The 27,545-nt window shown below is 43.2% G+C and overlaps 1 protein-coding gene across 1 annotated transcript; it reads left to right on the forward strand.

Annotated features, from left to right (window-relative positions):
- Positions 1-259: 259 nt before the first annotated feature.
- PANX1 (pannexin 1) lies at positions 260-26,573 on the forward strand. The gene is made up of 5 exons (XM_050333576.1): positions 260-461; positions 10,201-10,340; positions 20,127-20,350; positions 21,818-22,488; positions 24,214-26,573. The coding sequence occupies exons 1-5, from the start codon at positions 281-283 to the stop codon at positions 24,297-24,299; spliced, it is 1,302 nt and encodes a 433-aa protein (XP_050189533.1). The 5' UTR covers positions 260-280; the 3' UTR covers positions 24,300-26,573.
- Positions 26,574-27,545: the final 972 nt, after the last annotated feature.

Below are 27,545 nucleotides of genomic sequence, written 5' to 3' on the forward strand. Positions count from 1 at the left end.
TGTGACCCCAGGGGACACACCACGGCGCCCGGCACGGCCCAGATCCCCTGCGCCGAGCGGGGAGGGCTGCACGGTCCGAGTTCCCGCCATGAGGGGCGGCACAGCCCGCTCGCAGCGCGCCCCGCCCCGCCATGGCCGGGCGGGGCCGGGCCGGGCCGCTGGGGCGCTGCCGAGCCGCGCCGGGCGGAGCCCAGCCCAGCATAGCCCAGCCCAGCCCAGCCGCGGCGTGCCTGGCCGGGCCGGGCCGTGCTGAGCCGAGCCTGGCCGCTCTGTGCCCGCCATGGCCATCGCTCACATCGCCACCGAGTACGTCTTCTCCGACTTCCTGCTGAAGGAGCCGCCGGAGACGCGCTTCAAGGGGCTGCGGCTGGAGCTGGCGCTGGACAAGATCGTCACCTGCATCGCCGTGGGGCTGCCGCTGCTCCTCATCTCCCTTGCCTTCGCTCAGGAGGTGTCCATCGGTAACCCCGGCAGCCCCTCTCCCGGCCCGCGGCGGACAAAGGGCTCGGCGGGCGGGGGGCGGCGGAGCGGAGCTCGGGGAGGGAGATCAGCGCTCCGAGGGGCTCCGCTGCCGGGGATTCCCGCTCGGGGCAGGGCGAAGGGCGCCTTTGAGCCGCGGGGAGGAGAGCTGCCTTCCCGGAAAGCATCCCAGGCAGCAGGCGGTGCCTCCGTGCGGCTCACCCAGGTGTGCTGGGCTTCCCGGCCAGCCCTCCCCGCGCTTCCCGGTGCCCTCCTCCTCGCTGGGGCATTCCTTGGCCGCTGCCGTGCTCCAGCACCTCCCGAGCAGGAGCCCTGTCAGCCCAGGCGCCGCATCTTCTCCCGTGGGAGCGATGGGTTGCGGTAGAGCCGCGCTGCCCTTTGTTTCCCAGCGCAGTTCAGCCTGGAGCGGGAGCGGCCAGCCGGGATGTGCCCCGGGAACTGCCCGTCTGCTGCAGTTCCCGGCGCTCGGGGTATTTTGCAGTCAGATGTCGAGGTCGTTCAGCAGCTGTCAGGGACAGGTGGCACGGAGGAGGGCTGTCGGACCTCTGCGTTTGCACTGCGGGGGCACGGCGGTACCGTGAGGCTGGTCACCCGCAGGACGGACAGTGGGAGAGCTCTCCCAAGCTTTCCCCTGCTCCGCTGCGCTTCTGCAACTGTTTGGGTTCAACTTGGGATGGGACTTGGTAAATGAAACTGTGCTTTACAGGAAAAGGGCCAAATTCCAAATTATTTTGCTATTTTTTTTTCCCCACCCCCATTCCCTAGTTACAGATGTACTTGTGCAGCAGCCCTTGACGCAGGGAGTGGATGATCTTTAAGGTCCCTTCCAACCCAAGCCTTTCTATGATTCTATAAGAATTGCTCTGTATTTAAATAGCACTATATGAATGAAAATTTCAAAGGTGAATAAGCAGTACTGTCCATTTTGATACAAGTGTGAATCACAGGACTTCCACCCTTTCCGAAATAGTTTGATTTGCTGCATGTACCTGTTGATTGTCATTCAGTGTTGTATAGCTGATCTGCATCGTCTATAGGATTGAATCAAGTGAATATCAGGAGAGTGGAAACTGGAATAGGACTGTGAATTAGTGGTGAATCTGTGCATGGCATTAATCAGATACCAGACTGCTAAAGAGATAAGATGTCCCAGACTGCTGTATTCACATCTAGCTACACACCTGTTGCAGGAGATGCAGGTTTGACCCAGAGCACTGTGGCCCACAATAACTGCACAAGGATAACCAGGCTGGGAATACTAAGACCAGGTCTGAGCCCTCTGGCTGCTCCAGTTGTTCAGAAACTGGATGTATACAGCTGTATTCTGTACTCTTAACTGGCTGCTTTTAGTTTTAGATCTGCTACTGGTATGTGCACATTTCTTCCTCTTTAAACAATGAAAAAGAGAGTTTGCACTTCCACATGCTACCTTGTATATGGGCCCCTTAGTTCTTCTTTCTGCTTCTACTCTAGAAGTGGTGGATCCAGTTTGAAACAATGCCTGTGTGTCAGGGTTTCTTTTTAGTTCTTTCATTTTCTTTCCTTACAAAAAGAGTGAACACACAGTTGATAGTTCATAGTAAATGTGATAGTTCAGTAAAATGTGCCTTTCTTTTGGATGAGTTAAGTTCTCATCTTTCAATTATTTCAATATTAAACTATTTCAAATTGAATCTGTGACTACAGTAGATTCATAAAGCAAGAATTAAAATGTGTGCTACATCTTGCTTGTGCTTTATTTTGCTTATAATCCTGAGAATCTGGTAGAAGAAAACATGGGATTAAGAACTATTTTAGTTGAAAAAATAAATATGAAAGTAAGTACAAGAAATACGTCCAGCCCCTGGAGTGGGAGAAACTGCACCACGTGGTTTCCATACAGAAAGTGATAGTATATCAGCCATGCTGCTGTTAGGGCTGTTGCCTATTTCCCACACAGTCCTCACAGTTTAGCAGGCTGGCTGCTTATGGGATGTCCCAAAGCTGTTTCCATTAAGGCTTTTGAGGAAACAGAGAGGGTCTTGAGGTCTGGATATGCCTGGTTCTGTGAGTTCTGATGTTCAGCCAGTGATAAAATAAGAGAGCAACAATTGGTTTCAAGCACTTCCTGATGTAATCGTACTTTGAAAAAGCCCAGGAGTGCTAAACTGAGCGAAAATGTCAGGGTCCATTTTTAGGTCTGAAAAAGAGCAACTCAGAGGTGGATGTGAAAGTGTTTGGTGGAAACACCTACCTCCGGGTACAAAAACTGAATACCCTTTCCAAAAATGAATGCTCAGCTCCTATTTCTGTTGGGATAATTGTATTCTTTCCACCTCAGATTTTCTTGGTGCCTCATCCTTCCCTCTCTGCTTTCCTTTCCATTGCAGCGTGGTAGCAGCTACCTGTAATTTTCCTCCCACATCCATTTGCTCGTAATTGTGAAAAGTGATTAAAATGTTTACAAAGGCCATGGAGGTTTTCTGAAGCCATGAAGTAACTTTTAGTTTTGATAGAAGTTTCAGGAAATAAATGAGATGCCATATGAATTGTAGAGGATTTCTCTGCCGGAGGCATGGAAAACCCAACTGCTATGCCCAGCTGGGGAGCACTGAGGAAACTTCTGGGGTTAGTGCCCATACCCCACTTCAGCACCCTTCAGGGGCAGGAAGAGAACTAAGCTGAGTTTACTTTTGGCTACATTTTAGAAACCCATGGTCAGCTGCAGGTTTGTGAGTATTTTAAGCTGGTTCTGGTAGTGCTTAGCTGTGATTGAGCCGTTCTCTGCTAACCGTGGGAATCTCTGCTGTTTGAAATCTTGCACCTGCTATCTCTGCAGCTAGACCTTGTTTTATACAATTTTATTTAATTTTATATATACTGGAAATGTGAAAATGGAAATAACAATAGAATTGTAAGTATTGTGTTGTACATGCTTATATTCCTTAAGTTATGGTTTGATATTATTTCCTTTTATTATTTGGCAGTTCTTGGGTAAATATACTATAGATGATTGGGTATTATGGTAACAGAAACCATCTAAATCGAGCTAAATCATCCATTCCATGACCATGTTTTTGATAAGAATAGCTCTGAGTCAGGATTGAGACTTCAGTTTTTGAACTCTGTGTGTGTATATTGTGAGGTGTCCTTTCTTACTGTAAACAACTTGGCTGAAAACATAGATTATTTATTCCCAAGGCAGTGTTTGGAGCAGGATAGCCCAGCCGTAAGCAGGTAGTCAGACAAGCAGAGAAGAAATAGAAAGAAGTTGCTTAATTTTGGCAGCTGTTTCTAAGTTAGTTTTGGAGAGAGTATCAGTGGCTGTCTTGGATTGAAGCTGAAAGAAAAGCAGATGTGAGAGCTGTCCACTCGACATTTACATGTTTTCCCATAGGAAGGAAATTGGGAATTGCTCATCTGTGCTTGTCACCAAATGATGTTGTTTGACCTTATGTACACAACAGCTTTCAGGCACTGCTGTGCAGTGGGCAGTGTGTGCTGCCTGCTTTCACTGCAGCTTTGCATGGGAGGTGGTGGCTGGGATGGGATAAGAGGAGGGAGGGAGAGAACTGGAGAGAGGAGAGGAAGGGAATTTTGTGGTTGCCACAAAAAGCAGCCTTTACTACGTGTTTGATTTGGGTGTTGGTTGTGCATGCCTCATACATAGCTGGGATGAAATAATCCTCATGTTTTAGCATCTCTTATTTGTTTTATCATATAAGAAAACACCTTGGAAACCTTTTCCAGGACACATAAACAATCACATGTTGAGTAAAGACATCTAAGAAACTTGGTTATAATCATCGTGAAGGCTTGGGTAGTGCTACTGGCTTATCAGTTGTGGCAGGATGTTGGGTTAGAAGTGCCTGGCCATGGACCAACCCACAGCATGTGCATGAATCTGTCAAAATGAAGATTTGCTGCACTAAAAGCATCTCATTTCACACTGATGGTCTCTGTTGCATCCTATCCTGCTGGAGGGTGCTCAAAGGTGGGAAGATGTAGCTTTGCCCTACGCTCTACACATCACAGGGTTAATGTCCCCATTGACCACTTTGGGCTTTCCCAGTGGTGACAATCCTTTCTTGCCCTGTTCAATTTCCACCTAATTTCTGGGCAATTTTTTTCCACACTTTGTTTTTTTAGTTCCCATCCCTCAGTTGGCTGCCTGTGGGATTTGAGGTGCTTTGGCCATCAGGAAATGCAGGGTGGAGGGTGTCAGTGGGGAACTCTGGGTGCTGCATCCCAACAGCTTCTGTGGGTGCTACAATGGCAGCAGTGCCCCTCTGCAGTAACCCTTATTGCGTGTCCAGCTGTCTCTCTACACAGGTTCATGGATGTTTCTCAAACAGTCATAACAATAAAATGTATAAAAGGAGAAATTTGTGAGACTAAATCACAACAAATACACAGGAAAAAACAGTCTTAACTCTTGAATTAGGCTCCTTTCCGCTCCTGCTATCCCCTCACTATGCTGCTATGTCCCTTTCCCTTCGTGTTTACAAGTTGCTGGGGAGGCTTTTGGGAAATATCCTATCTTGTGACTTCCGTAAGAGCCAGGGGTTAAGGTTGGGTTCAGCTTAATTAGGCCAAAGACTATTACTATGGCAGCTGCTGGCCGAGAGCTTGAAAAACACCTCCCAGTGCTGCTGAAGCAGGCTCTATGCTAGTAGTTTGCACACCTTGCATTTAATTCAGCAGGATGCTCTGAAACCCAGGGCCTTAATGACAGAGCTGAGTCAACAAGTGTGTTGAGTAGCCTCAGTCTGGAGCAGCCGGACAGGCTGTGAGCTTCTATCGTCAGATATGCAGACCCCAGAAGCATGTGCTGCTCTTTGGCATGTAAGGAGTGCTCAGGACAGACTAGAAGTTCCAGCACAGGCCTCCCTGGGGAGCCAGGACAAACTTGTAAAAGCGTTTACTTTAATGTCAGGTCTAAACTGTCATTGGGTGAACATCTTCAACTGTTGGTTAAGATTTTTTTCTGTTTAACTCCTGCAGAGCCAGCTTTATATTTCCTATGGGAATGACAGTAAGCTGCTTTTGGTGCCAGAGTAAATTTAAAAAGCATCATGGGCCTCTGGTATTGCCTGAGATTTGGGGTATCACCACTGTTGGCAGTGAAGCTAGATGCTCATTGTCACCATCTTGAGAAGTTTCTCCTTCAGATGAAGGGAAATTTTTTCTTTTCCTGATGTCTCACTGGTCTGAATTTAATTCACAAGGTTTTTTTCCCCACAAATAAAAAACTCTATCTCTCTGAAGGCAATCCTTGTTGAACACCCAGTCCTTTTATCACTGCGTGATTTTGAGACTCCTTTGAGAGAAAACTGGCAGCCCTATGAAGAGGGAAATATACTTACTGGCTTCTCTGACCCACTCCACTTACACATTGCATCATGTGAGCTTTACGTTCTGCTACTACTCCATAGCCAAAGTAAACCTTAGGGAACAAGTTCTTTTCTCCAGTGCACCCATTTGTGTCTCCCTATACTTCCTTCTTCAACGTGGTGTCTATTCTGTTTCACCCAACCTGCCACTTTGGTCTATGAGAAGTGTCTGTAAATCTAATAAAATCATTCCTTCTGGTTTGCCCTTAGTGCATGTGTGTACTCCCACACGTAAATTTCATTCTTCTTTGGCATGTGTTGAGATACCTTTTGTCAAATTTTAAAATATTTTTTAATGTTGGTGTGGGGGATGTAACTTTGGATGGTGCCTGCCAGTCTGTACATTGTCTATGTGTGCCTTGATTTTCTTGTTTGGGTTTTCCTTTAGTAGCTACTAAAGTGCATAATTCTTGCTAGATAAAATCAGATGTTTGGGTATCATTGCTAGTTCATTTTGCCTTGTGGAAAATTACAGCACTAATTAATGGCTAGGTTTTCCTCCAAGCTTATGCAAATCTTTTTTGCAGTGTATTAGGAAACAAATAATTACTGAATACTTAGTCCTGTCAACTACAACCATCTGATCCTGGTTCGGGAAAAATAATTCAGCATCTGATTAACATGGATTCTTGGAAGTGCTCTGTTGCAGAGAGTCAACTCTGTTAATTAGATGTGTAAGTCAGCAGGGGGATGATGAGCCACTGGAGAGGAAACCAGTCTGGCTTGCTGATTTTGCTCCCTCTTTGGTGAAGGATGCAGCCAGAGGATGCTGAGCCCTTGGCTCATCCTGCCTTGAACCCCAGCAAAGCAGTCAAATATTGAACAGGGACTGTCCTTCAGATTTGAGACTTTTCCTTGGGATTCTAAAAGTTTATTTTTGTACGTAGGTTTCCTTTATTTGGAAAACACCTACAGGGTCAGTAGGGTGGGAATCACAGAAGTGTCTTGTATCCTGCTCATTTAGCATTGATAGCAAAATTTCCACCTCCACTGGGCAAAAGGAGCCAGAGTAGGTCCACGGCTTGCATCTCAATTCTGAGAAGTCCTAGCTGGGGCTGAGTCATTTTCTTTTCAACACCTGATGGAGGATCCTTTCCAAATGAACTTGCAAAAGTTGGGCAAAGTAGATGCAAAGGTGTTACCCCAGGGCGGAGGATCTCCACCTGTAGTCATGCTGGCTTTTGCAGTGCTGTGTAAGAGCTGCAGAGGAGCCAGGTGCAGAAGTAAAGGGTTGTCCTGGTACATACATGGAGGAAATAGCTGGAGGTTTGTTGGCAAAGCACCCATGAAGATGTGCCACAGCTGGGTGGGGTGACAGCTCGCCCTCGGTGCGCGCTGGCTGCAGGGACTCGGGCTTGTACTCTGCACTTGGTTCCACGCCTACAAGTAATCCAGCGAGCAGCTCCATGCGGCAATCTTATCACACTTATAAAAGTGACATTTTATTATACGTGGCTGCACACCTATTGATGTCTTAGGTTTCTGCAGCTCTTTCGGGAGGTCTCTCTTTAGGATAAACATAGTAAGTGGCATTGTTTTAATCCTTATTTGTTTGCAAAAGTGTAAATCAGTTGCTCCCTCTCCGAAGCTGATTTAGGACTAGGGATTGCCAAGTATAATGATAAATTGGCCAAAGACTGTTGTGACAACTGCTTAACAAATGCAGTCATTTGTTATTCCTCATTCTTCTTGTTGTATATTTTATATCCATGTTGTAATTACGAACTTGGTTGCTGCTTTTCTTTCCCCATCTATTACATGTGGTGCAAAAGATGGGAATGGCTTTATTTCACCAAGCCTGGACATTTTTCCTTTGATAGCAGAGGACTAATAGCCATTCATAAATGAGCCGTGTGCATGACTGTGCACAGTGTGTCTGTGGAAGGCACTTGGCCCTTTGCCTAATTTCTCCTCTAATGAAAACTACAGATTTTATTTTCAACTTCTTTCAGAATAGCCCAACATTAAGTAAATTATCTGTATAGACCTATTGCTATTATTCCTTTGGAGGGGAGAAGGAAGGAAAAAAAGATGGAAAATTGTGACCATGTTCAGAGACATTTAATGATCTGTGTTCTGTGCAGATTATGCCCAAACATATTCTCTGTTTTAAAGTCATAACATTACCACTATTACTGCAAAGTTGTAATTTACATCAACAAGTGTTTACAAATAAGACTGCATCTACTTGATTAAAAACCAGTTCAACAGCTGGAGTGTCCCAGTTGAGCTCTATCTGCTTGGCTCCCAGGTCAAGTTACCAAAGTTTTCCAACCTGCCTGCTGAAACACCAGAGATTCACTGCTCTGCTGCAGCGCTGGCATCACTGTAGCTATTCTGGTATGAAGTTACGCACATGACATTTTTGGAGAGGAAGCTGGTTGCCTTTTTCATCACTAATTTTGGAGAAGGGCCCTGTTTACCATTTTCCTCGCTCCTGCCTTTTAAATACTCCATCACTTTCAGTGGTGTCCCACCTCTTAACAAGAATGAACACATGGAATGTGTTCCTTGTTGTGGATACACAGACATGAATAAGACAAAGCAACACTCCATTCCTCTCCCTTTGAAAGGGTCACTTGTTTATTGCTTTGCCCTGAGTACAGCAAGCAGCTGGAGGTTGGTTAAATGATGAGAGCAGGGCATAAATGGTCCCTATCCAGTCGAGAGCAGACACTCTAATTGCCTGCTTTTTTATTTTCTTTTTTTCTCCCCTCCTTTTTTTTTTTATTATTATTCTGCAGTGTATTATTTCTTGAGATTCCACAACTAATGGAAATCTTCTGGAAAGTAAAAACTCACAAAGCTTTGGGAGAGAGCAAGTGTTTGTTTGGTGCCAACTCTGCTAAATCACATGAACTCTGCTCTCATAAACAGTAACTTGTTTTCCATAAAGGAGGCTTGTGACAGGTCAAACCATGATGACCAAACCATGATACTGCAGCTTAAGAAAGAATTATAATAGTGACTCATATGGAAAGGCTTTTATTCATAAAGCTTCTTGACTATGCTACATTGTAAAGAGCCTGTACAAGTGAGTGTGATTGGCTCTTTTTCCAAAAGAAGTTCTTATTCTCTGAAAGCTAAACTAGTGAAAAGACATGACAAATGGTGCAATCTTATATTAAATGCCTATTCCCATAAAGCACACAGCAATGCCATTAGCACTAACTTTGATGGATATATTGAGGGGGGAAAGAGGTAGCAGTATTTTCCCTCTTTTGATATTGGCAAAAGTGTTGGAAGTTGCTCTTGGAACAGTTGCCTTATGAAAGAGCCATCTCCACTTTGTGTAGTCATTTGATGAAATAGCTGTCTTATTTCAATATTTATGAAAGTCTACTGGAAATGTGTGTTTGGGGGGGGGGTTGCTTCCACTATCAAAACTTTAGAAGGAAAATTGAACCCCTTCATCCTGTTTTGCTGGCCTAATCTGAGGAGCCACTGATACTCCATGTCCAGTAACCACTCTTCCTCATTGAGATATGCTGCAGGAAGTGTCACCTGGTGCCTATAGCTGGTCAGAGCAGAATTTGACCCTAAGGCTGACGCTGGCTAAATAGCTACTCTTGTTGTTAGTTAATCCCCTGATCTTAATTTGAAGTTCTGAGCAGCTGGAGAGGTCCTGGAAATGACTGGGGATGACAGTGTTATGCATGACCTTGGGCACAGCACATCACTGCACTGGTGAGGAGGGGTCTGGCATCCTCTGGAGATGTCTGAGGCTACAGCTTCTCTGCCAAAAGTTACAGGAGGAAATCCTTGTTTTCACAGAGGTAACCGGAACCCCTCAAAATAATTTGCAGTCTCAGAGGCAGGAGAAGTGGCAGCACCCTGGGCCAAACTTGCCCTTCAATCATTGCAAGGACTGCCAGTTTGCAAGAAAGGTGTTTGAGGTCTTGTTTCAATAGATGTGTGAGCTGTAGGTTTTGCTTTTGGGCACGATGGTACGTGATGGCAGCTGTTGCCTCAGGACACCAGCCTCATCTGGTCACACTTTGTATCTGCTCGTTCCCCTTTGGCCAGCCTCAGTTAAGTGCAAGTGAGACAGGTCTTCAAGGCTGCATTGCTTGCAAAATTTATGGAAATCAACCTGAAAGATGGGTGCTTCTAATGTTCTGTCTCAACCTTTAGGAGACATCAGAGAGTCCCCATGGGAGTTTTACCCTTTGGATGCAGTGGGAACTCAGTGACCCTCCTCCCTGCAGATCTGCTGTGTTTTGTCTGACTGCTTAACCTAATAACTTTGGATACCGTAAAATCTGGAGTGTACGCTTTTCTTCCTAAAATTTTCTTCTGTTTTTTTTAATCTTTTGAGGGTGTGATAACCTTTGCTTTGTTTTCACAGGTGCTCAGATAAGCTGTTTTGCACCCAGCTCTTTCTCCTGGCGACAAGCTGCTTATGTGGATTCCTACTGCTGGGCAGCTGTGCAGCAGAAGCAACCATCCCAGAACAACTTAGAAAACATACCCCTGTGGCTGCATAAAGTATGTATAGATCTCCATCTCCTAGAAGAGTTATTCCCACATAGAAATCTACCTTTGCCTCAGTTTTCTTGCTCCTCTGCTCTGCTGTAGTCCTTGACTTTGAATTGACTCTCTATTTTTAGAACTTTTTTTTCCCTTACTTCCAAAGATGGTAGTAATGGAGAAGGTATTTTCTGCTTTTAAATAAAGGATCACCAGTTGTCTGACACAAGAGTAATGTTAGGGTTACTGTGTTGCCCTGGAGCTGAATGCTTTACCTGGCTTTAGCCAGGAACTATTTTAAAACTGGAATACGGGCCACAACAACTGCCTTAATGCTAGTATCAAAAACTTATTTTAGGAAAACAGAGTGGTATATTTTATATTTTTATTGTGTTACGCTTGGCCAGTTATGCATGGAGAGAGACTTATGGCAGCTAGGGGTTTTGGGAGAGATGAAGTTAATCACTGGTACCAGCAGGTGCAACTCCTTTCTTCAGTGTGCTCTTCTGCGTGTCCACAGGCTGTTCCCTTTCAAACCGTGAGCTGGCTTTCACTGCTTCAGGTAAAGCAGCATCATACTGAATGCACAGAAAGAGTCTTGTTTTATGGGTAAAAAGTGCAGTGGGTACTAAGATACTTGGGCTGGCTCAAAGCAGTTAGCTGAGCTTTGGCAGGAGTTACAGACCAAGTCAATGCCATGCCAATGCCTGGAGCTGACTCAGCTCAAGAGGCAGCATTGGCTTTCTCGGGCAGTGCCAATGCCAAAGTAAGAAATGCTTCTGGGGCTCTGCAAATTTGTATGCTGCCTTCCTCAGCCCTTTTATTACTTGCCCCAGCAAATAAACCCCTGGCATGTGGGAGTGGAGGAGAAGCTGGTGCTAGAGGGAGCTCAGATGTGGGACCTGCAGCACCTGTATTTCAAGGTTTTGCTGCTATATCCTGAACAGCAGGATTATTCTCAGTTATTATGATATTAATAATATATAATATTATAACAGTTTTATTATCCAGTCATCTGGTGGTATCTTATCTGAGAGACTATTCAATGCTGTCTCTGATTCGTTTGCTGACTCAAATCACTAGCTGAGGATTTACTGCTGCCTTCCCCAGTTATTGCTATTCAAAACCTTGACCTAGCAGTAGTGTGCTTCATGAATGTTAAAACTGGACTTGTTGGTTTCTATCCTGAACTCTTCCTTGCTCAGTTAGGGCTCCACTGCATTTCAGCCAGACCTTCAACAGAGGCTAGTCAAAGCTGCTGCGACATCTCACAGTGCAGGTAGCTTGCACACATGGAAACTCCACCTGCAAACCTGGACACTTTACTCCCCCTTTCTCTTCAGGGAATGAGTTCTTGTTACCCAAATTATTTATGTTGAGTTTTATGTAACAGTCACCTGCTGACAGCTCTAAGACTGCTAGTTTGCCAACCATGACAAATAACTTAGGCAGTCATACTTTTATGACGCAACCCATGTTATTTTGCTGACTAGTGCTGTCTCAGGAATTGTTGCGGTTCCTCCATGACAGCTTAGTGGTATGTGATGTTTCCTTGTAAACACCCTGCTCACTACCTGCAGGGAGTATGTATGAACAGCAGAGTCAGAGGCTGTAGCAGAGGCTGGGCACCTCGTCTTAACCTCCTAGATCTATGATTAGCCACCCACCCTTCTGATCCAGGCGTTGGGAGCTGCAGGTGCTGTTTGGAGGGCAGTATTAGTTAATATCCTTCTAGTGGTTGTTCATCAGCTTCCATGCTTTACATGTTTATAGGGAAGGAGTGGTTACAGCTATTAACAGTGAACTTTGGTTCCCAGTGTGGTATCTGAAGGTGTCTGGTTGTTCTTTGCATCCGGGGCTGACAGGTTCTGCATGACATGGGATCACTTTTGCATGAGGACAGCGCTTGCTTGGGTTGTCTCCCAAATCTTGCACTGCAAGGTACATGCAAGCTCCTTGCTCTGCAGATTTTGGCTAGATAATGAATTTAAAAATAGCAGACCCTTTTGGGGAGCACAGTGATGTTAATGAGAAGAGGGAGCCTTCCTATGCTCAGGTTAGTGGAGACCTGACTCTGCAGTGCAAGGGCAGGAATGCAGACAGAGGGACAGCAGGAATCATTAGGCCCAGTTCTTCTGAAGACAACACTTAAAACTCTTTCTGGTTTCTGGACAGCAGGGCTTTTATTTGCAGAGTGTCTCAGGTTCTTTCCAATACTCTGACTCAGTATCTCACTGCATTGGCATGCTGGAAAGGCTCTATAAAAAATACTTAAGGAGGTATTATATTACAGTTTTGGGAGAATGAGGTTGTAGGTGCCAATTCCTGATTAAAATGGATGGATTTCCTTACAGCGTGCTCTCTGTGCTCTGTCAGAAGTGCTGTCAAAGGTTTGCCTCTCAGGGCAGTGCTCAGGGTGGTATAGAGAGCAGGTAGGACCAGAGAGTTCTTTAGTGAAGAAGCCAAATCATAGCAACTGCTCTGCTGTTTTTCTAAGCATCTGGTTGCCCGGAAGGTTGAAGGTTCAAACCCAGGTTAAATTACAGAAAAGCTGAAAACTTCCCATTTTCCTCCTATTTCAGAGTACAAGTTTGCACTGGGATTTTTGGTTTTTTGAACAGTAAAATGTATGGTTTAGTACTGAGCAATCCCCCAAATCTTGGCACCTTTACTGGTTGTCCTTTCTGCTCTTGGAGATCTCTCCCAATGGTTGAATTTATCAGTTTGGAAACTTGTTTTGGAGTGGAGGAGCACACTACAACTTTCTGTGTTCCTTGACTCTCTAGAGATCTGTGTGCTCCTAGAGGGTGCCCAGGAACTTTCTCCATGCAGGACAGGAGTTCTGAAATTTCCAGTGATCCTGGAATAACTCTTCACACTGGATAATCCTGAGGAGAAAGCAAATAAGTTGTGTACTCAAATGCACAATTCAATAAACAAAATACCTGCAGGTAGATAAATGTAAAGAAGAGACCGTGGTAGGTCCTGCCCATATTCTTGGTTTAACACTAAGATTTCCTCCTCTTTGTCAGTGAAAGAGCTGTCAAAATGATTATTCAGTTGAGTCCTCTGACAAGACTCCTCTTCAGGTTTGTCATTGATGAAACCTACTGTGATCAGTCTTCACTCTTCTGTTGTCTCTGTTTTCTTTTGGGATTGTCCATTCAGGCTTAATTCCCTTAAGAGGTTTCTTGTGTCTATCTGAAGTATCAAACCAGACATACTGGTTTCTAAAGGTGGTTGGTAAATAGAGACAAACAGTGGTGAGGTGGGATAGAGGAGATATGTATTTGTTCCCCCTGTGCAGATAGTTTGTTTATTGTCTCCAAAAGTGGGTGCTGCACCTGACAACTTATTTTGGTAAAACTTGTCTTAACTGGAATAGAGGAAAGCTTTTGGCCATTGTGCGTGGGCAGTCTAGTGGAGAAGGAGACTGCACTATGAAGCCCTTCTAATCCATAGTGCACATAAAACTCATGCAGGAGAACAGTGAGCATCATCTTACTGGGTCTTGATAGCCAGCAGACATGATAGCAACCAGCAAGAGGAGGGGTAGTTGAACACTGAGTGATGACCTCTTTATAACCCAGAAATCTGGATTGCTAGGATGGATTGCTGCCTATGATCAAGAGTCTTCTAGGGATAGATCTTCACGGTCTTAAGCTCTGCCAGGGGAAGTTTAGTTTGGATATTAGGAAGAAATTTTTTACAGAGAGAGTAATCACACATTGGAATGGGCTGCCCAGGGAGGTGGTGGATTCACTGTCCCTGGAGGTTTTTAGGATGAGACTGGATGTGGCACTTGGTGCCATGGTCTAGTAACCATGGTGGTGTTGGATCAAGGGTTGGACTTGATGATCTCCGAGGTCTTTTCCAACCTAGTTGATTCTATGATTCTATGATTTTTTAATTACTCTATTTTGTAGTCTATTATAAGTTAATAACAGAGAGGAAGATAAAGGTAAGCAAAGTAGAGGTAAAGGGAATAGAGGGTTGTTCAGAAGGTGGCGATTTGTACTGTGCAGGCAAACAGTTCATGTGACTGACAGTAGAGAGAAGAGGTCTTCACACATGGCACAGCTCAGAGCGCTCAGTCATCTGGGTCAGATCTCTCTCAAAGTGCAGGGAAAGTGCTGTGGGACCTGCTGAAAGCACTGCATATATAGAATGTGTCTGAAGTCTTTGCATGCATGAAGTTAAACTTTTTGTAAAAGAAGATTTACCACGGACCTTGTTCTTTGAATTACTTGTCTGTGAATACACCAAAAACCCCTTGAGGTTATTGATGTTATGATTGTTCTAGTTATTCAGTGTTTGTACAACTTGTCATTTGACTGAGGACTCCTCAAGTTTCACCTATAAACCCTACCCAGAGGGATTAAGGACTGTCAGAGTAAGGAAATCTGAATGCAGATGCATTATGAACAATTATTTGAGAGTGTAGTGTTAGAACTACTGCAATCTGTTGCAGTTATGCACTTCACTCATAAGAGATGCAACAATCTGTTGATGTAAAATAGTGAGTTAATATAGTTCAATGGTAAGTGAGACAGTGGTTTAACAAGATTCAGTGGGAAAATATGCTTCATTTAGTGCATGGAGGATAGAATCAGACAGAACTGTAAGGGGATCCTCCTGTTGAGTCATGAGGTTCAGAAAGGACCCCCTTGTGTTCTAAACTCGTCCTGAGAGGAGAGTTCAGACTTAGTGGCTACATTCAGACTTAGTCCCAGACTTCAGCAACAGTTTATCTCCAAAAGGCTGTGTGTGCGCATTCAATCCTTTATATCACTCTAAGATTTCAAGGTTTAGCATATTATTGATCACTTACTGACAGTGTGTTACAGCAAGGAATCTCCCAGCCTTGAGGAGTAACCTTGAGAGTATCCGTACTCAAGGGCAGAACCTGACATGCAGCCTCCAGCCATGCAGGAAAGCTCAGCAGGCCCTGGGCTGCTGGTATAGAGCTTGGTAGTTGACTTATAGTCAGTCTGTATACCAGCAAGAGGTCTGGGTCACCATTCCAGTCAACCCTTGACTACCAAGTTGCCATCTGTCACCCAAAGTCCAGAATAAGCTGGATGAAACCATCACAGCCTCCACTGCTGAAGCTAATTGAAACCGGAGAAATACAGTTTTTAAGCTACATCAAAACAGAAAGTGTTTGACAGGTGGGATATGGTGTGGTTTGAGATTCACTAGAAGGTTTGAAGACAGGATAGGATCTCAGTCAGAATGATGAGTTCTTTATAGCTGTTTCTTCTGAACACCAATGAAACGTCTCCCATTGCTGCAAACAGGAATAAGGTTGTATCCAGAGGGAGTTTAATACCTTTGCTTCTGGAAATGTAATTGCCATCATTGGCCTATTTACAGAAGCCTTTGCTTAGAGTCTTCCCAGTGACAGACAGAAATTTGGAACTGAAGAGGCAGACATTTCACCATATTCATATATTGTAATGAGAAATACTGTAATGTCAAGTGAGAGAAGACAGTTCAGTGCTTCCTTCTTTGTTGAATACTGTCTGCAAATTAATCTTCTCCAGACCTGCGCAGCTTTGTGCTATGGTACTTGTGCTATTGTTAGTCTTTGACCGGGGTCAGATATGGTAGAAGTCAGAATGCTTGCAATCAACTTGATTAGTATTTGCCCAGAGGAAATATGGACTGAAGATGCAGTAAACTTAGAAAACTGTACTTTTCTAAATACCATTAAAGTGGTTTTTATCTTCTGCCAGCCATCTTTATCCAGACCTTGGCAAGCTTTCTGTAGACTAGGACCTTGAAAATGCCTTTTACGTCAGTCCACCAACACCACCTGTATTTTCTTTGGATGATAAAAACGTCTTTGAGGTTATAAAGAAGTTCTTTAAGTGCCCTTTAAACTTATTTCTGCATATATAGTGTGTTTTAGAACAGTTGAAGCTGGCGATGTTATGTAACAGGCTGTTTTGTGTTTTAGTCTGATTTTATCTTTCACCTTCAGGAGAGTGTGGTGCCAAATGCATCTTTAAAAGACAGTTTTGTGATTCCAACATCTTATGTGCATAAGCACATGCAAACAGATTACTGGAACACTTCTACTATACCCATGCTTACATTCTGGCTGAACAGCTATTAACAAATTTGCTTAAACTGCCTATAACATATGCAGAGCTCAAAGGCTTGTGAAATGAACTGCAGCAGCGCAGAACAAGGGGCAGCAACCTCTTGGCTTCCTAGTGTTCTGCTTCCTTGGGAACCCTCTGTGCCACCCAGTGTGCTGTCAGACTAAGGGTCAAGCAAGGCAGGAGAACCTGCTTCCATTGTCTTTAGCTTTCAGGAGCTCAGCAATACTTATCAGAAAACATGCAGGGGACTGCTGTTCAAGTCCCTGGTGTGTGAGCCACTTGTTTTGTCTGCCTCATACTGAATGTTAATCAAACAATACCTATGTCTAGTACCTTCCAGAATCTCAGATTATCTTAGTTAAAGCTCTGCTACTCTGTTTTTGAGTGCCAAACTCAATGGGCTCTTGCTGGTCCTTTTTTCCTTGCAGCTGGGTGGCAGGGAAGACTGAACATCCAGGTTGAAGATGTGTTGTAGCCCTCAATGTACTTTCACTAATGAAGTTCAGAAAGGACCATTTTGGGCAATAGGATGTTTTATCTATTCTAATGTATCAGTTGTAATCTGGTTTCAGAGGACCTTTCTTCAGTTAGCAGTCTCATACCATCTCGCATCCAACAGTGTGAACTTTCTGTTGAAAAGGAACTTGATAACTACACACCAAAGGAAAGACTGAGTTTCACATCTAGGCTAGTGTCTTTCTTTGGCATATCTTTGACCACACAGTATTTGAGGTTGGTGACACTTCCCATTTAACTTCAATCCTGCAAACTATCCAGGACTGAAGTAGCATTTCCTCCTTGTGTGTTCGGTGCCTTGGAAGCAAATAAACCATAAAACCATAAACTGTAAAAGAAAGGTGGGTGGCACATGGTCATCTGTGCATGAACACCATGGAGTCCTCTTCTTAAAATGGCGAGTCATTATGTGTGACTGTAAAATTTAGTCAGATGAGCTGGATAATCTGAGTCTGTTGCTCTGAAACCTAGGACTCATGCCAGATGACTTTGCATTTTCACTTCTGCCTGTTGGTTCAAGGCCTTAATTTTTAATGATTCAAAACAATTTGCTAGTTATCTAAGCCTGCTGTTAACAAATAGAACAAGTGTATCTTTCATTTTCAAAAAAACCAGAATCCGAGAAGGATGGAGTTGTGTGTCAAGTGCTGTGGAAGGGCTGACAAATACAGGCTTTTGTTTCCAAACAAAAAGAGCTGGACTAATGGTCACGCTGCTGCTCTGGTTTTGAGACCATTCAGAACAGAGCTGCATAGTGTTTGCTCACGCTGCCATAAGCTACAGCTTTGGGAGTGATGAGAACCTGGTGATGGGAAGCCCAGCAAATGCATGGCAAATATGCCTTTGCCACAGTGGTGTGAGGCTTCTAGGTGAGGAGGCAATGGTGAAGGAGTTGGGGAGAGGAGGATGTGTGAGAGAAGATGACAGAGGCTGGTTTTCTTAAGGCAACAGCCCAGTGAGATAGGGGAGATGGGGGGACTGGAGGACATCTAGGGTAGAATAAGAGGGCTGATGCCGATTTGCTACACAAGTGCAGAGTGTAGCCACAGTCTTTCAAGGTATAAAGGAAGAGGTGGAGACTGGGACAGTGATGGTTTGGGGCTGTGACTTCAGTGTATCATCTGTCTTGCCTCTTGCCACATGTCTTGTAGGACGCGGGGTAAAGAGATCTCAAGGATTAATGGAATATCACTGGTGGCATTTCCAATTTTGAGGATCAGAAAGGAAATTCATAAATCTTCTGATGCCTGTAAAATTTTGAGTGAGTAGTAAAGCCAAGTGGTGTAAACCCATATAAGGGGCTTTGGTTGCTCCTTACTAAATCAGATGTTTCTTCGTTGTTTCTTTCCCTACCTGGTACCAGTGGAAGAGAGCTCAGAGGTGTATGACACAGAAGTAAGTGTACTCAAACAGGCTTTGCAGCAATTTCTACATAGTACAGAATTCAGAGAACTGACAGAGCCTGGACATGAATCTGTAAAGCTGTGGGTAGGCCAAGGCATCCAGGACTCAGACCTATGAGACCTGGTGGCATTGTCCACAGGGGTAAATAAGGAGAGCAGATTCTTGTGCTGTTGGGTTTGAGTTAATGAGATGTTTACAAAAACGTGTTTGACATGCCAGAGCTTTACATCTCAATTGGAAAGGCTAGACCTGGAAAAAAGAAGATGATCTGAGGTTATCTGCTGTGTGCAAAGAGGGAAGAGAGGTGGTAGTGGGGCCAGAGCTCTGGACAGTTTTTGTGGGCTGCTGGGGGTAGGGGAAGTCAGTTTTTATTTATGATCTAATACATCACATGCATTCCTACTGTCAATACTAACACAGGATTTTGCTTTAATAGTAGATGATATTAGAAGTAACTTTCCTGAATAAAATGTTCAATAACATAAAATTACCTATTTTATGCATGCAAAACCTTAATCTTTCTTCATTAATGCAAACATAAATTAACATTGTAATATTAGGTCCAGATTCTTATCTTGTTAAATACCTACAAATGTAAGTGGAGCTTTTCCACTGGCACTGATTAATGACTCCAGTCCAAGTTTCCTCTAAAATTCTCCACTGGCTTTTTCAATGACTGTGCATGTGCACATGGCTGTAACACTTAAGATGCATTACATCTGTTTTGCATTTCTTCACTACAACTACTTTAAAATTCCTTTGGAACTGATGCTAGGTTTGAGTTTAGTGTGCTTGTTAACAAAAGTTGAATGTAACTAATTGGAGTTTGGACAAATTTGTAGTACATTTCATTAACTAACTGCTTGTCTAACCAGATCTTACATCATGTCTCTGTAAGGGTAATGTTATGTTTGATCGTACACCTTGAATTTAATGTGACAGTAGATAGAAAATACCATCTCTCCAGCATCTGGAGGGAACTAGAATTAAAATCTCATGATGAAAAACTCCTACTTGCTGATGGGTAGAAGGAAGATGGAAAGACCAAACTGTTGTATTTTATACCTGCTTCAGCCCTTTCCCTAAGCAGTGGGGACTGCATAAAGGCTGACTTCTCAGTGCTGCATTAACACCAGACCATTCTGATTCTGTATATTGGTTTCCATTTAGGAGTTACCTGAAAATAAATACTCTGAAATATTACAGCCAAACTTACATCCTTTACAGTTGTTGTACATCATGCACTCTGAACAGACTTGTGTTTGCAGACAGATGCAGAGGTATTATGGGTCTATTCATTAACCTCCTGACAGTGAATGGAAAGCAGGAGAGATTTTACTGGTGTTTGGAGCATTCTAATTGCTATGAACAGTAATGACACATCTGGGAGGGGGTGTGACACTATCCTCTTCTTCCAGTCAGCCTCTCTGATAGCTGCTTTGCTTTGCTATGTGTTGTTGCCCAGGTCAGTGCTCTGCTTCTCAATGTCAGCTCGAGCAGTGCAGTTGTGAATATGTTTGTTTGTTTGTTTGCTGTGGTTTTTTGTTTGTCTGCTTTTTGTGGTGGGGAGCTCTAAGCAGCAGCAAGGTCACTGGAGGTGTCTGGAAAGAGATTTTGCTTCCTGCATATCCCAGTGGGTTTTACTAGAAGGATTTAAATAAACTGTAAGGGAATTTAATAGGCTTATAGGGAACTTAATACGTATAGGAAATGATTGGCTGACTTATTTTATATACAGGTAAAGCTTAATGAGGATTTTTTTTTCTCCCTTCAGTTCTTCCCATACATCCTTCTGCTCGTCGCTATCCTGCTGTATCTGCCATGTTTGTTCTGGCGTTTCACAGCAGCACCTCACCTTTCCTCAGACCTGAAATTTATTATGGAAGAACTTGACAAAGCCTATAACAGGGCAATCAAAGCTGCTAATAGCATTCGTAGTGGAGACCCCAGGGATCCTACTGACTTGGTTCCAGCTGTTAATGAGAACTTGACACAGAGGTAAGATGTTGGGGCTTGGCTTTCTTTGCTCTTTTCCTCAAGTTCGTAAGAGACGTGACATCTGTACTCTTAGAAATTTATTGCAAAGGTTTGAATGGTGACCTGATATACTTAAATTTGGTTAAAAAAAAAGGAGATACCTGAAGTGATTACTGGGGGCACTTGGAGCTGGAGCTTATAGTGTTCTTTTTTCAAAGAAAACATTTAATGAGCTTTTCAGATTACTGACGACATGAGATGTTCTGATTTTTTTAGTTGTAGTGGGTGTTAAGTAGTTTTACCCACCATAATGTAAGAAAACAGATGCTTCAGTCCTCAGTTCTTAATGTTCTTGCACACTGTGAGTCAGTTATTTGCCATCTCCTGTCCTTTAAGATCAAGGTCTGCAAAGCTTCTGATCAAATTAAAAAATAATAAAAAACAAAACCCAAAAGCAACCCCTCCCCTTTCTGATCAAATTGGTGCTCTGTTATGATCAGATCCAGTTTCTACTTCCTTCTACATCAGAGTACCTGTTTTTCTCTGCAAGGGGGATATACTGGGGACTTAGGTCTGTTCTTTGAAGTGTGGAGTTAGGTCTTAACAAGTGAGAAGCCTTCCAGTGTTCAATTATTGAACAAGTGCTTGGGAAGTTTGATTTTTCTCACGGATTTACTTACTAGACCTGTTTTGTATTGGAAAAGAACAAAAATATTTTTTTACCATGAGGTCTATGCTCTTTTTCAGTTTTCCAGTGTTTGAGCTGTTTCGTCTCTTAAGTGACTTTTCTGTATTAGAGTATTCTTCATTTATTTGCTATTCTGTTGGTCTTCTGCTGACTTCAATGAAACTACCCCTGCTTTACCCCAAAAGAAGATGTGGGCCTGTTGGAGCAGATCCAGAGAGGGTCCAGAGAGGGTCACCAAGATGATTAGAGGGCTGGGACACCTCTTCTATAAAGACAGGCTGAGAAAGCTGGGATTGTTCTGCCTGGAGAAGAGAAGGATATGGAGAGACCACTTTGCAGTCTTCCAGTGCCTAGAGGGGATCTACAAAAATGATGGGGAGGGGCATGTAGTGGCAGGATAAGGTGGAATGGCTTTAAACGGAAAGAAGGCAGGTTTAGATTAGATATTTGGAAAAAATTATGTGAGAAACCTGTGAAAAACTCTGTGAGAGTGGTGAGGCTGGCACATGTTGCTCAGAAAAGTTGTGGGTGCCCCATCTCTGGAAGTGCCAGGTTGGATGAAGCTTCAGGCAACCTGGTCTAATGGAAGGTGTCCCTGCCCATGGTAGGGGGGCGAGGCTTGGTTGGAAGTATATGATTTCTAAGGAACTCTTCCAACCCAAACCATTCTGTGATTCTATGATTTTAAGAGGGATTTCAATCTTGTGTCTATTTTAGATTACTAGATTTCATTGATATTTGAGGTAGGTGAATGCAGCATCTGCTCTGTATGATTTGGTGTTTTTTTCTCTCTTTTTCAGTTTGTGGGAAATATCTGAAAGCTACTTTAAATACCCAATTGTTGAGCAGTACCTGAAGACGAAGAAGAATTCCAAGTGTTTAATAATTAAATATATTACCTGCCGTTTACTCACACTAGTAATTATTTTCATTGCATGCCTCTACCTGGGCTACTACATTAGTCTCTCCTCGTTGAGTGATGAGTTTCTCTGCACTATCAAAACTGGGATCTTAAAGAATGACACAACTGTTCCAGAAGTGGTTCAGTGCAAGCTTATTGCTGTTGGTGTTTTCAAGGTACTCAGCTATATTAACCTGATAGTCTATCTGCTAGTGATGCCACTGGTAGTGTATGCAATGTTTGTCCCATGGAGGTGGAATTCAAGTATTCTCAAAGTGTATGAAATCCTGCCAACTTTTGATGTTCTGAAACTCAAGTCAAAGTGCTTTGATGACTTAAGCCTTTACCTCCTCTTTCTTGAGGAAAATGTGAGTGAACTTAAATCATTTAAATGTCTCAAAGTGCTGGAGAACATTGCTGTTTCTGAGAAGTTTGATGTCATGCAGCTTTTGGTAAACCTTGGTACTATTAAGACTGATACCATAGATGGGAAGCCAGGGACAGCTGAGTTGGAGAAGCCTGAAGAAACAACTACAGAAGATCTGGAAAAAGATGCAACAGAGCTACAAGGTAAGCCAATCTAGATATGTATTCCTACCAAAAACATTTTAATATATTCCGTAAGACAATGAATCCACCTAGTCCTTGCTATATTGTCTGCAGTATAACTGCTATAACCTCACGTCTGTGCCGGAAGATTGTGGTGTTGCACTTCAGGCTAGACCCTGAAGTGTCTGTTAAGGTGTTGGTCCTTGCTGACACATCTGCTGGAGCACCAAGGGGCTTCAGCTGTTTGAACTTGAACTTCTTAAAACCCCCTGCACAGTAGAAGAGCACTAGATTGATCTACAGTAGGTTGTGCTTGAAGAAGCTCCAGTAAGAAATCTGGTGCTTTCAGGACTTTTTTTTTTTTCCAGAAATTAGCTCCAAAGTGTAGTAATGCTGCTACTTCTTCTCATTCAGGCTTTGGCAGAAGTCTTAGGTAAATGTAAAAATAAGTCTGATGCTCAGAAATGCTGCTGACGGAGGAAGAGAAGATGATGAAAGAAAGGAAGTGGGACTGGGGCCACTGAACAGGTTCCTGTTCTGTTTTACGCAGAGCAAGGAATATTGCATGTAAAGAGATTTTTGCCAAAGTGGTCTGAGTCATTCTGAATTGGTGCAAAGATTTTCTGAATATCCCACCAGTTCACAGACATGATAGGCTCTGAGCAATCACTCCTATATAAGATACAGTCTAGGATTCTGTCCTAAAAAGTATGGCATATCTGAATTGTGATTCCAGTTCCATCCTCAAGTGCATAATTAGAGAAGCCAAATATCCAGGGAGAGGCATAAACCAAAAGGTTTTGCAAAGTCCTTCACTCCTTGAAGTGATAATGCTTTAAAACATTTGGCAGCTGACCTGAGTAGGTGAGCATAATGCTGGGGGCAAATTAAAGAGCTGTTTCAAAGGCAGGAAAAAAAATCTATTTTCTCTTGAGAAAGTCTGCCTTGTACTTATTAAAAAAGAAGCAGCAGTACTCAGGTGCTAACTGTTCCTCTGTACTTAAGTCAAGCAGTTCTGATAGGCTGACATTTGAAGGCGAAGTCAATTTATATAAGCAGAATTAGTTTCAAACTAGAAGAAGCATTTCTGGCAGCCAGCTCTAGTACAGCAGTTGGGAGCAATTCTGACAGAGTATAGTTTTTCTTGTAAATGTGTCCCTTTACGAAATGACGGGTGGATTTTGGTAGGTGAATGTAAGAGCCCAAGGTGAAGGAGCTCAAGGAGCTCTCAAGGAACTGAGAAAGTTAATAGAAAATCTAATTTTTAGCTGAAAGCAGAACTTTTGAAACTATTTTCATCTCACAAAAACACTCGTAAGACTTACTTTTTTCCAGAACAGAACAAACTCGTGCTTGTAGCTCTATAAAAATGCATTGCAGAAAGAAGCTGCCGTTTCATGATCAGCTCTGGCTGGTGCAGCCTTCTCCTGCCTGGGGGCAGCTGCAGGCTTCACTGCCCATCATCAAGGCTTCACCCATGGCTCATCAGCTTTTCTTCTGTCCCCAGTGGCATCAGCATGTTTTAATTAATAATCATGTTAACAAAACAGTGGTAGATGCTGCCTGGGCTAGAGATGTGCGGGGCATCCTGCGGCTGGGTGCCACATCCGGACAGCCAGGGGCAGCTGAAGGCAGCACGGGACAGCCACCAGTGAAGCACGGGCGTGGGGGCGGTTTCTTTGTACACAAGAAAATCTTGAGTGGTTTTGTAGCTCATTCACTTCTAAAGTTTTACTTTCTCTGTAGTTTTGACAGACCATAATGCGAGTGGCAACGTGAATCCGAGAGAAGACAAAAGACTTCGCCAGAGACTTATAGATTCTTCGTGCTGATGCTTCCCTGCTGCAGGAGGCAGGAGCTCAGTTCTGCAGGAAGGCTTTTCCTCTGCCTCTGCTGCACTCAGCACAAGGTGCTGCTCTTTGAATGCAACTGTCTCCATCGCCTGACAGTTCCCCAGAGGCCAAACTGGTTTACAGACTACTTGATATATATTGAGGAGTCATGCACCTGAAAAAGCATGTTGTAGACTTTCGTTATTTATTTAAAAAGACCCCAAACAAACTGCCCCCAAGGAGCAACAAGAATAAAAGATATCTCTCATGAGGGACGAGTGACGCGCATTGAATGCAGTCGAAGCTGGCAGCTGGAAAGAGCTCACACCACACTGTACAGGGATGGCAAACATAACCCTGCATTGTAACAAAAAGAGATGACCACGTTGCATCCCGGAGTGTTGGTCTTCTGGGAGTGGCCATCTCAGTTCTGGGGTTTAAGTAAGGTAATTTTGGGCCCTCTGCCCTGGAAAAGGGGGTTGGGAGTGGGTTTTTTTAGAGAGTCTGGTTAATCTGTACCAGGTGGCGGCTGGCCACTGATACTGGTTGTGTCTTCATGGGAAAAATAGAGGTTGCTCTGTTCAGCCTAAGATGTCTTGGTTAGTCATACCAACATTCATGTCTTGGCATTAAGTACTTGTCACTGGTGGAAAAGAAACTACAAACAGGCTTAGAATAAGGGAGTACTGTAAATATTAGGGATTTTGAATTTTCTATGTGTTAATAAATTAATAATGTCTTAACACCTTTTATTACAAAATGTACTGGTATGTAAGCTAAACACTAGTTTAATTTCTCTCTCTTAGTTGTTTTGGTCTTAGTGTCTTAACAAAATTGCCTTGGAGTTTTGGACTGAAGATCAGTGAAGTTGGTTCCATTTTTGTAATGCTTTGTTGAAGTTGTTTCACAGTGTTTTTATGTGTGGAAGCTTTTTAGACATGTTTGTAGTATCAAATGCAATATTAGTCTTGCTGTTTTCCAAGCCACACTTGAGAAGACAGACTTTGTATTACAGTAGCACCTGAAAGCCTCAACGGAGCCAAACACCTGATAGCCAAGGTGAGGTAGATGTAAATACGATGAAAGGTGGTTCTCCACACACACCATGTGACTGTATTTTAATTAAAGATAAGATGCTGAAGTGGATTGGAACAGACAAGGGGGAGTGTTTTTACACTGGAAAACTCTCCTGGATTGTTATTGGACTCTGGAGAGAGCAGTATTCGGCTTTAATGTTGTCTCCCGGGCCCAGGACCTCCTCCCGGGCCCAGGACCTCAACCTTCAGTGAGTATTAAAATGACCTTTGTCTTGAAATTTTAGATAGAAGGTAAGGTGGGTGGGCGGTGAAGCACCACAGTAGCAGCGTGAATGTTTCACAAATGTCTTATGCTGATTAGTTTTTTGCTGATTCTGTATTGTCCATGTAACTGAAATGATTTGCCTTTTACCTCTCCCAAGTTGTCTTTTTAAACTGCCCAGAAGTAGGACTTCTTTTATAGCTAGATAGGATGTCCCTTTTCCGGTTCCTCTGTGTCACCCACTGTTGTGATTTTGTCTGCTAGCATTCTGCATGTGGCTGTGGATGAGGGAGAAGCAGAAGTGATTGGTGTTACCATTTTTGCACAGAACTCTTTCAAAGAGATAGTGCACCTACTTGAATTCAGTGGCTGTTGTTGAACAAGTGGATCCAAAAGTGCTGCCATACTATGGGCTAGCATTACAAGAATTTTTCAGTTATATGGCTTTCAGCTAAGACAAGTCTTATTTTAAAATAAATCTCTAAAGCCATAGTATTATGCTACCTCTGCACAGGAGAGCAGCACAGCTGCAATCCTAATGTCTGTTGCATTACCAGCAAGAAACAGGGCTTGTGTTGGATAGTGGTGGTCCAAACTGCTGAATTTTATTGCCATACTTCTGACAGCAAACCTAGAATTCCTCTGACCTTTTCTAGACTATGTGGCTGTGCTGATGTGTTGCTGATGGTCCTATGTATGTGGGCAATGCAAGTGTACATTGTGCATTGTGTGTTTTGGCAAGGAGCTATAGTGCAATAATAAGATTTTGTGATGTGGATGTATTTGAACTGTTTGATGTAAGTAGAGTTCTCAGTCTTTAAAATTCAAAGCTCCTGAAAGCTGCATGTTCATGTTTCAAGTTGGATATGTACCTAACTTTTTATGAATTCCCCTTTTGTATTTTAAAATATGACTTGCAGCAGTGAATCTCTTGTTGTCTTCCAAAAGTGCTCAATAAAATACATATAAATTCTCCTTGGTTATTTAAATAAGTCAATTCTATGAACTACAGCAGCGTAAGTAACTGAAGGTTCCAGGAACAGTCATGTGTCACCATCTAAAAACATGTAGTACAAACATGTGGGCTGATGCTAAAACCTGAGCGAGCATTTGGACAGTAGTTAAAATTCTGTATTCTCATAAAATTGTCAGAGCAACATGAATGGGTTCAAAATCTATTTAACCTTTAAACACTATTGAGAAAATGTCAGCGCATAATAAATAGACTATCCATTGTGTGAGTTACTATCTAATAATTGGCCACAGTTTCAGCACTGCACTTTACAACTGTATCTTCTTGTTTTAAGATGTGTTTCTGAACTGCCTAGCTCAAATCTACTTACATTGTAGTGGTACTGTGCCTACTGTGTTTTGCCATTTTCAAAAGCTGGGCTTAATTCCAGTGTAGGTCTGCATGCATCTGTCCTGTTGTAAATACTCCAGAAAGTAAAATGGCAACGTTAAGATTCAGCTTTGGTCCGTGCCATCCTTTTTTGACTCCTCTCTCTCCATAACTTGGCTATTAAGAGTTGCAGCTAGTGCCTCTGCACGCTCTTTGCCTTATAATGGCTCTTAGCTTCCTTATGAGATTTAAAACTTGTGATTTAAATGCAGAGAGACAGTAAAAAATGTTTATTTCATTAGCAGGTGGTGTGCCTCTAAAAGCAGCTGTATCCTGCTGTTTTTCCTCCTGTGGATGTTGTCAGTCATTTTTAGAATAAAGAGTATATTTTAGGTCCTTTTTTTCCCCTTACTGGGAGCAGTGGGTGTTGTTTTAGTAGGAGCTTTAATGACTAGTTTAGTGCTCAAGCCTAGAGTCCCATTAAATGAGCCTATGAACAAAGGATGTCCTCGCTGCACTTTGTGAACAGGAAGACATAAATCAGGTCATGAATGGTTTTCTGAAGATGGAGGTAGGAGGGATTTAATCCCTACCTCCACCACCAC

Source organism: Myiozetetes cayanensis, unplaced genomic scaffold (assembly GCF_022539395.1).
Source record: "Myiozetetes cayanensis isolate MyiCay16 unplaced genomic scaffold, myiCay2020 scf5-8, whole genome shotgun sequence".
In the NCBI taxonomy this organism is placed as follows: Eukaryota; Metazoa; Chordata; class Aves; order Passeriformes; family Tyrannidae; genus Myiozetetes; species Myiozetetes cayanensis.

What these genes read in the sequence shown, in the direction of transcription:
- PANX1 (XM_050333576.1), top strand. Translation starts at nt 281, where the DNA reads ATGGCCATCGCTCACATCGCCACCGAGTACGTCTTCTCCGACTTCCTG. An exon ending in CGCTCAGGAGGTGTCCATCG is followed by an intron (nt 462 to 10,200) that starts GTAACCCCGGCA and finishes TTGTTTTCACAG; the next exon opens with GTGCTCAGATAAGCTGTTTT. An exon ending in AGATGCAACAGAGCTACAAG is followed by an intron (nt 22,489 to 24,213) that starts GTAAGCCAATCT and finishes CTTTCTCTGTAG; the next exon opens with TTTTGACAGACCATAATGCG.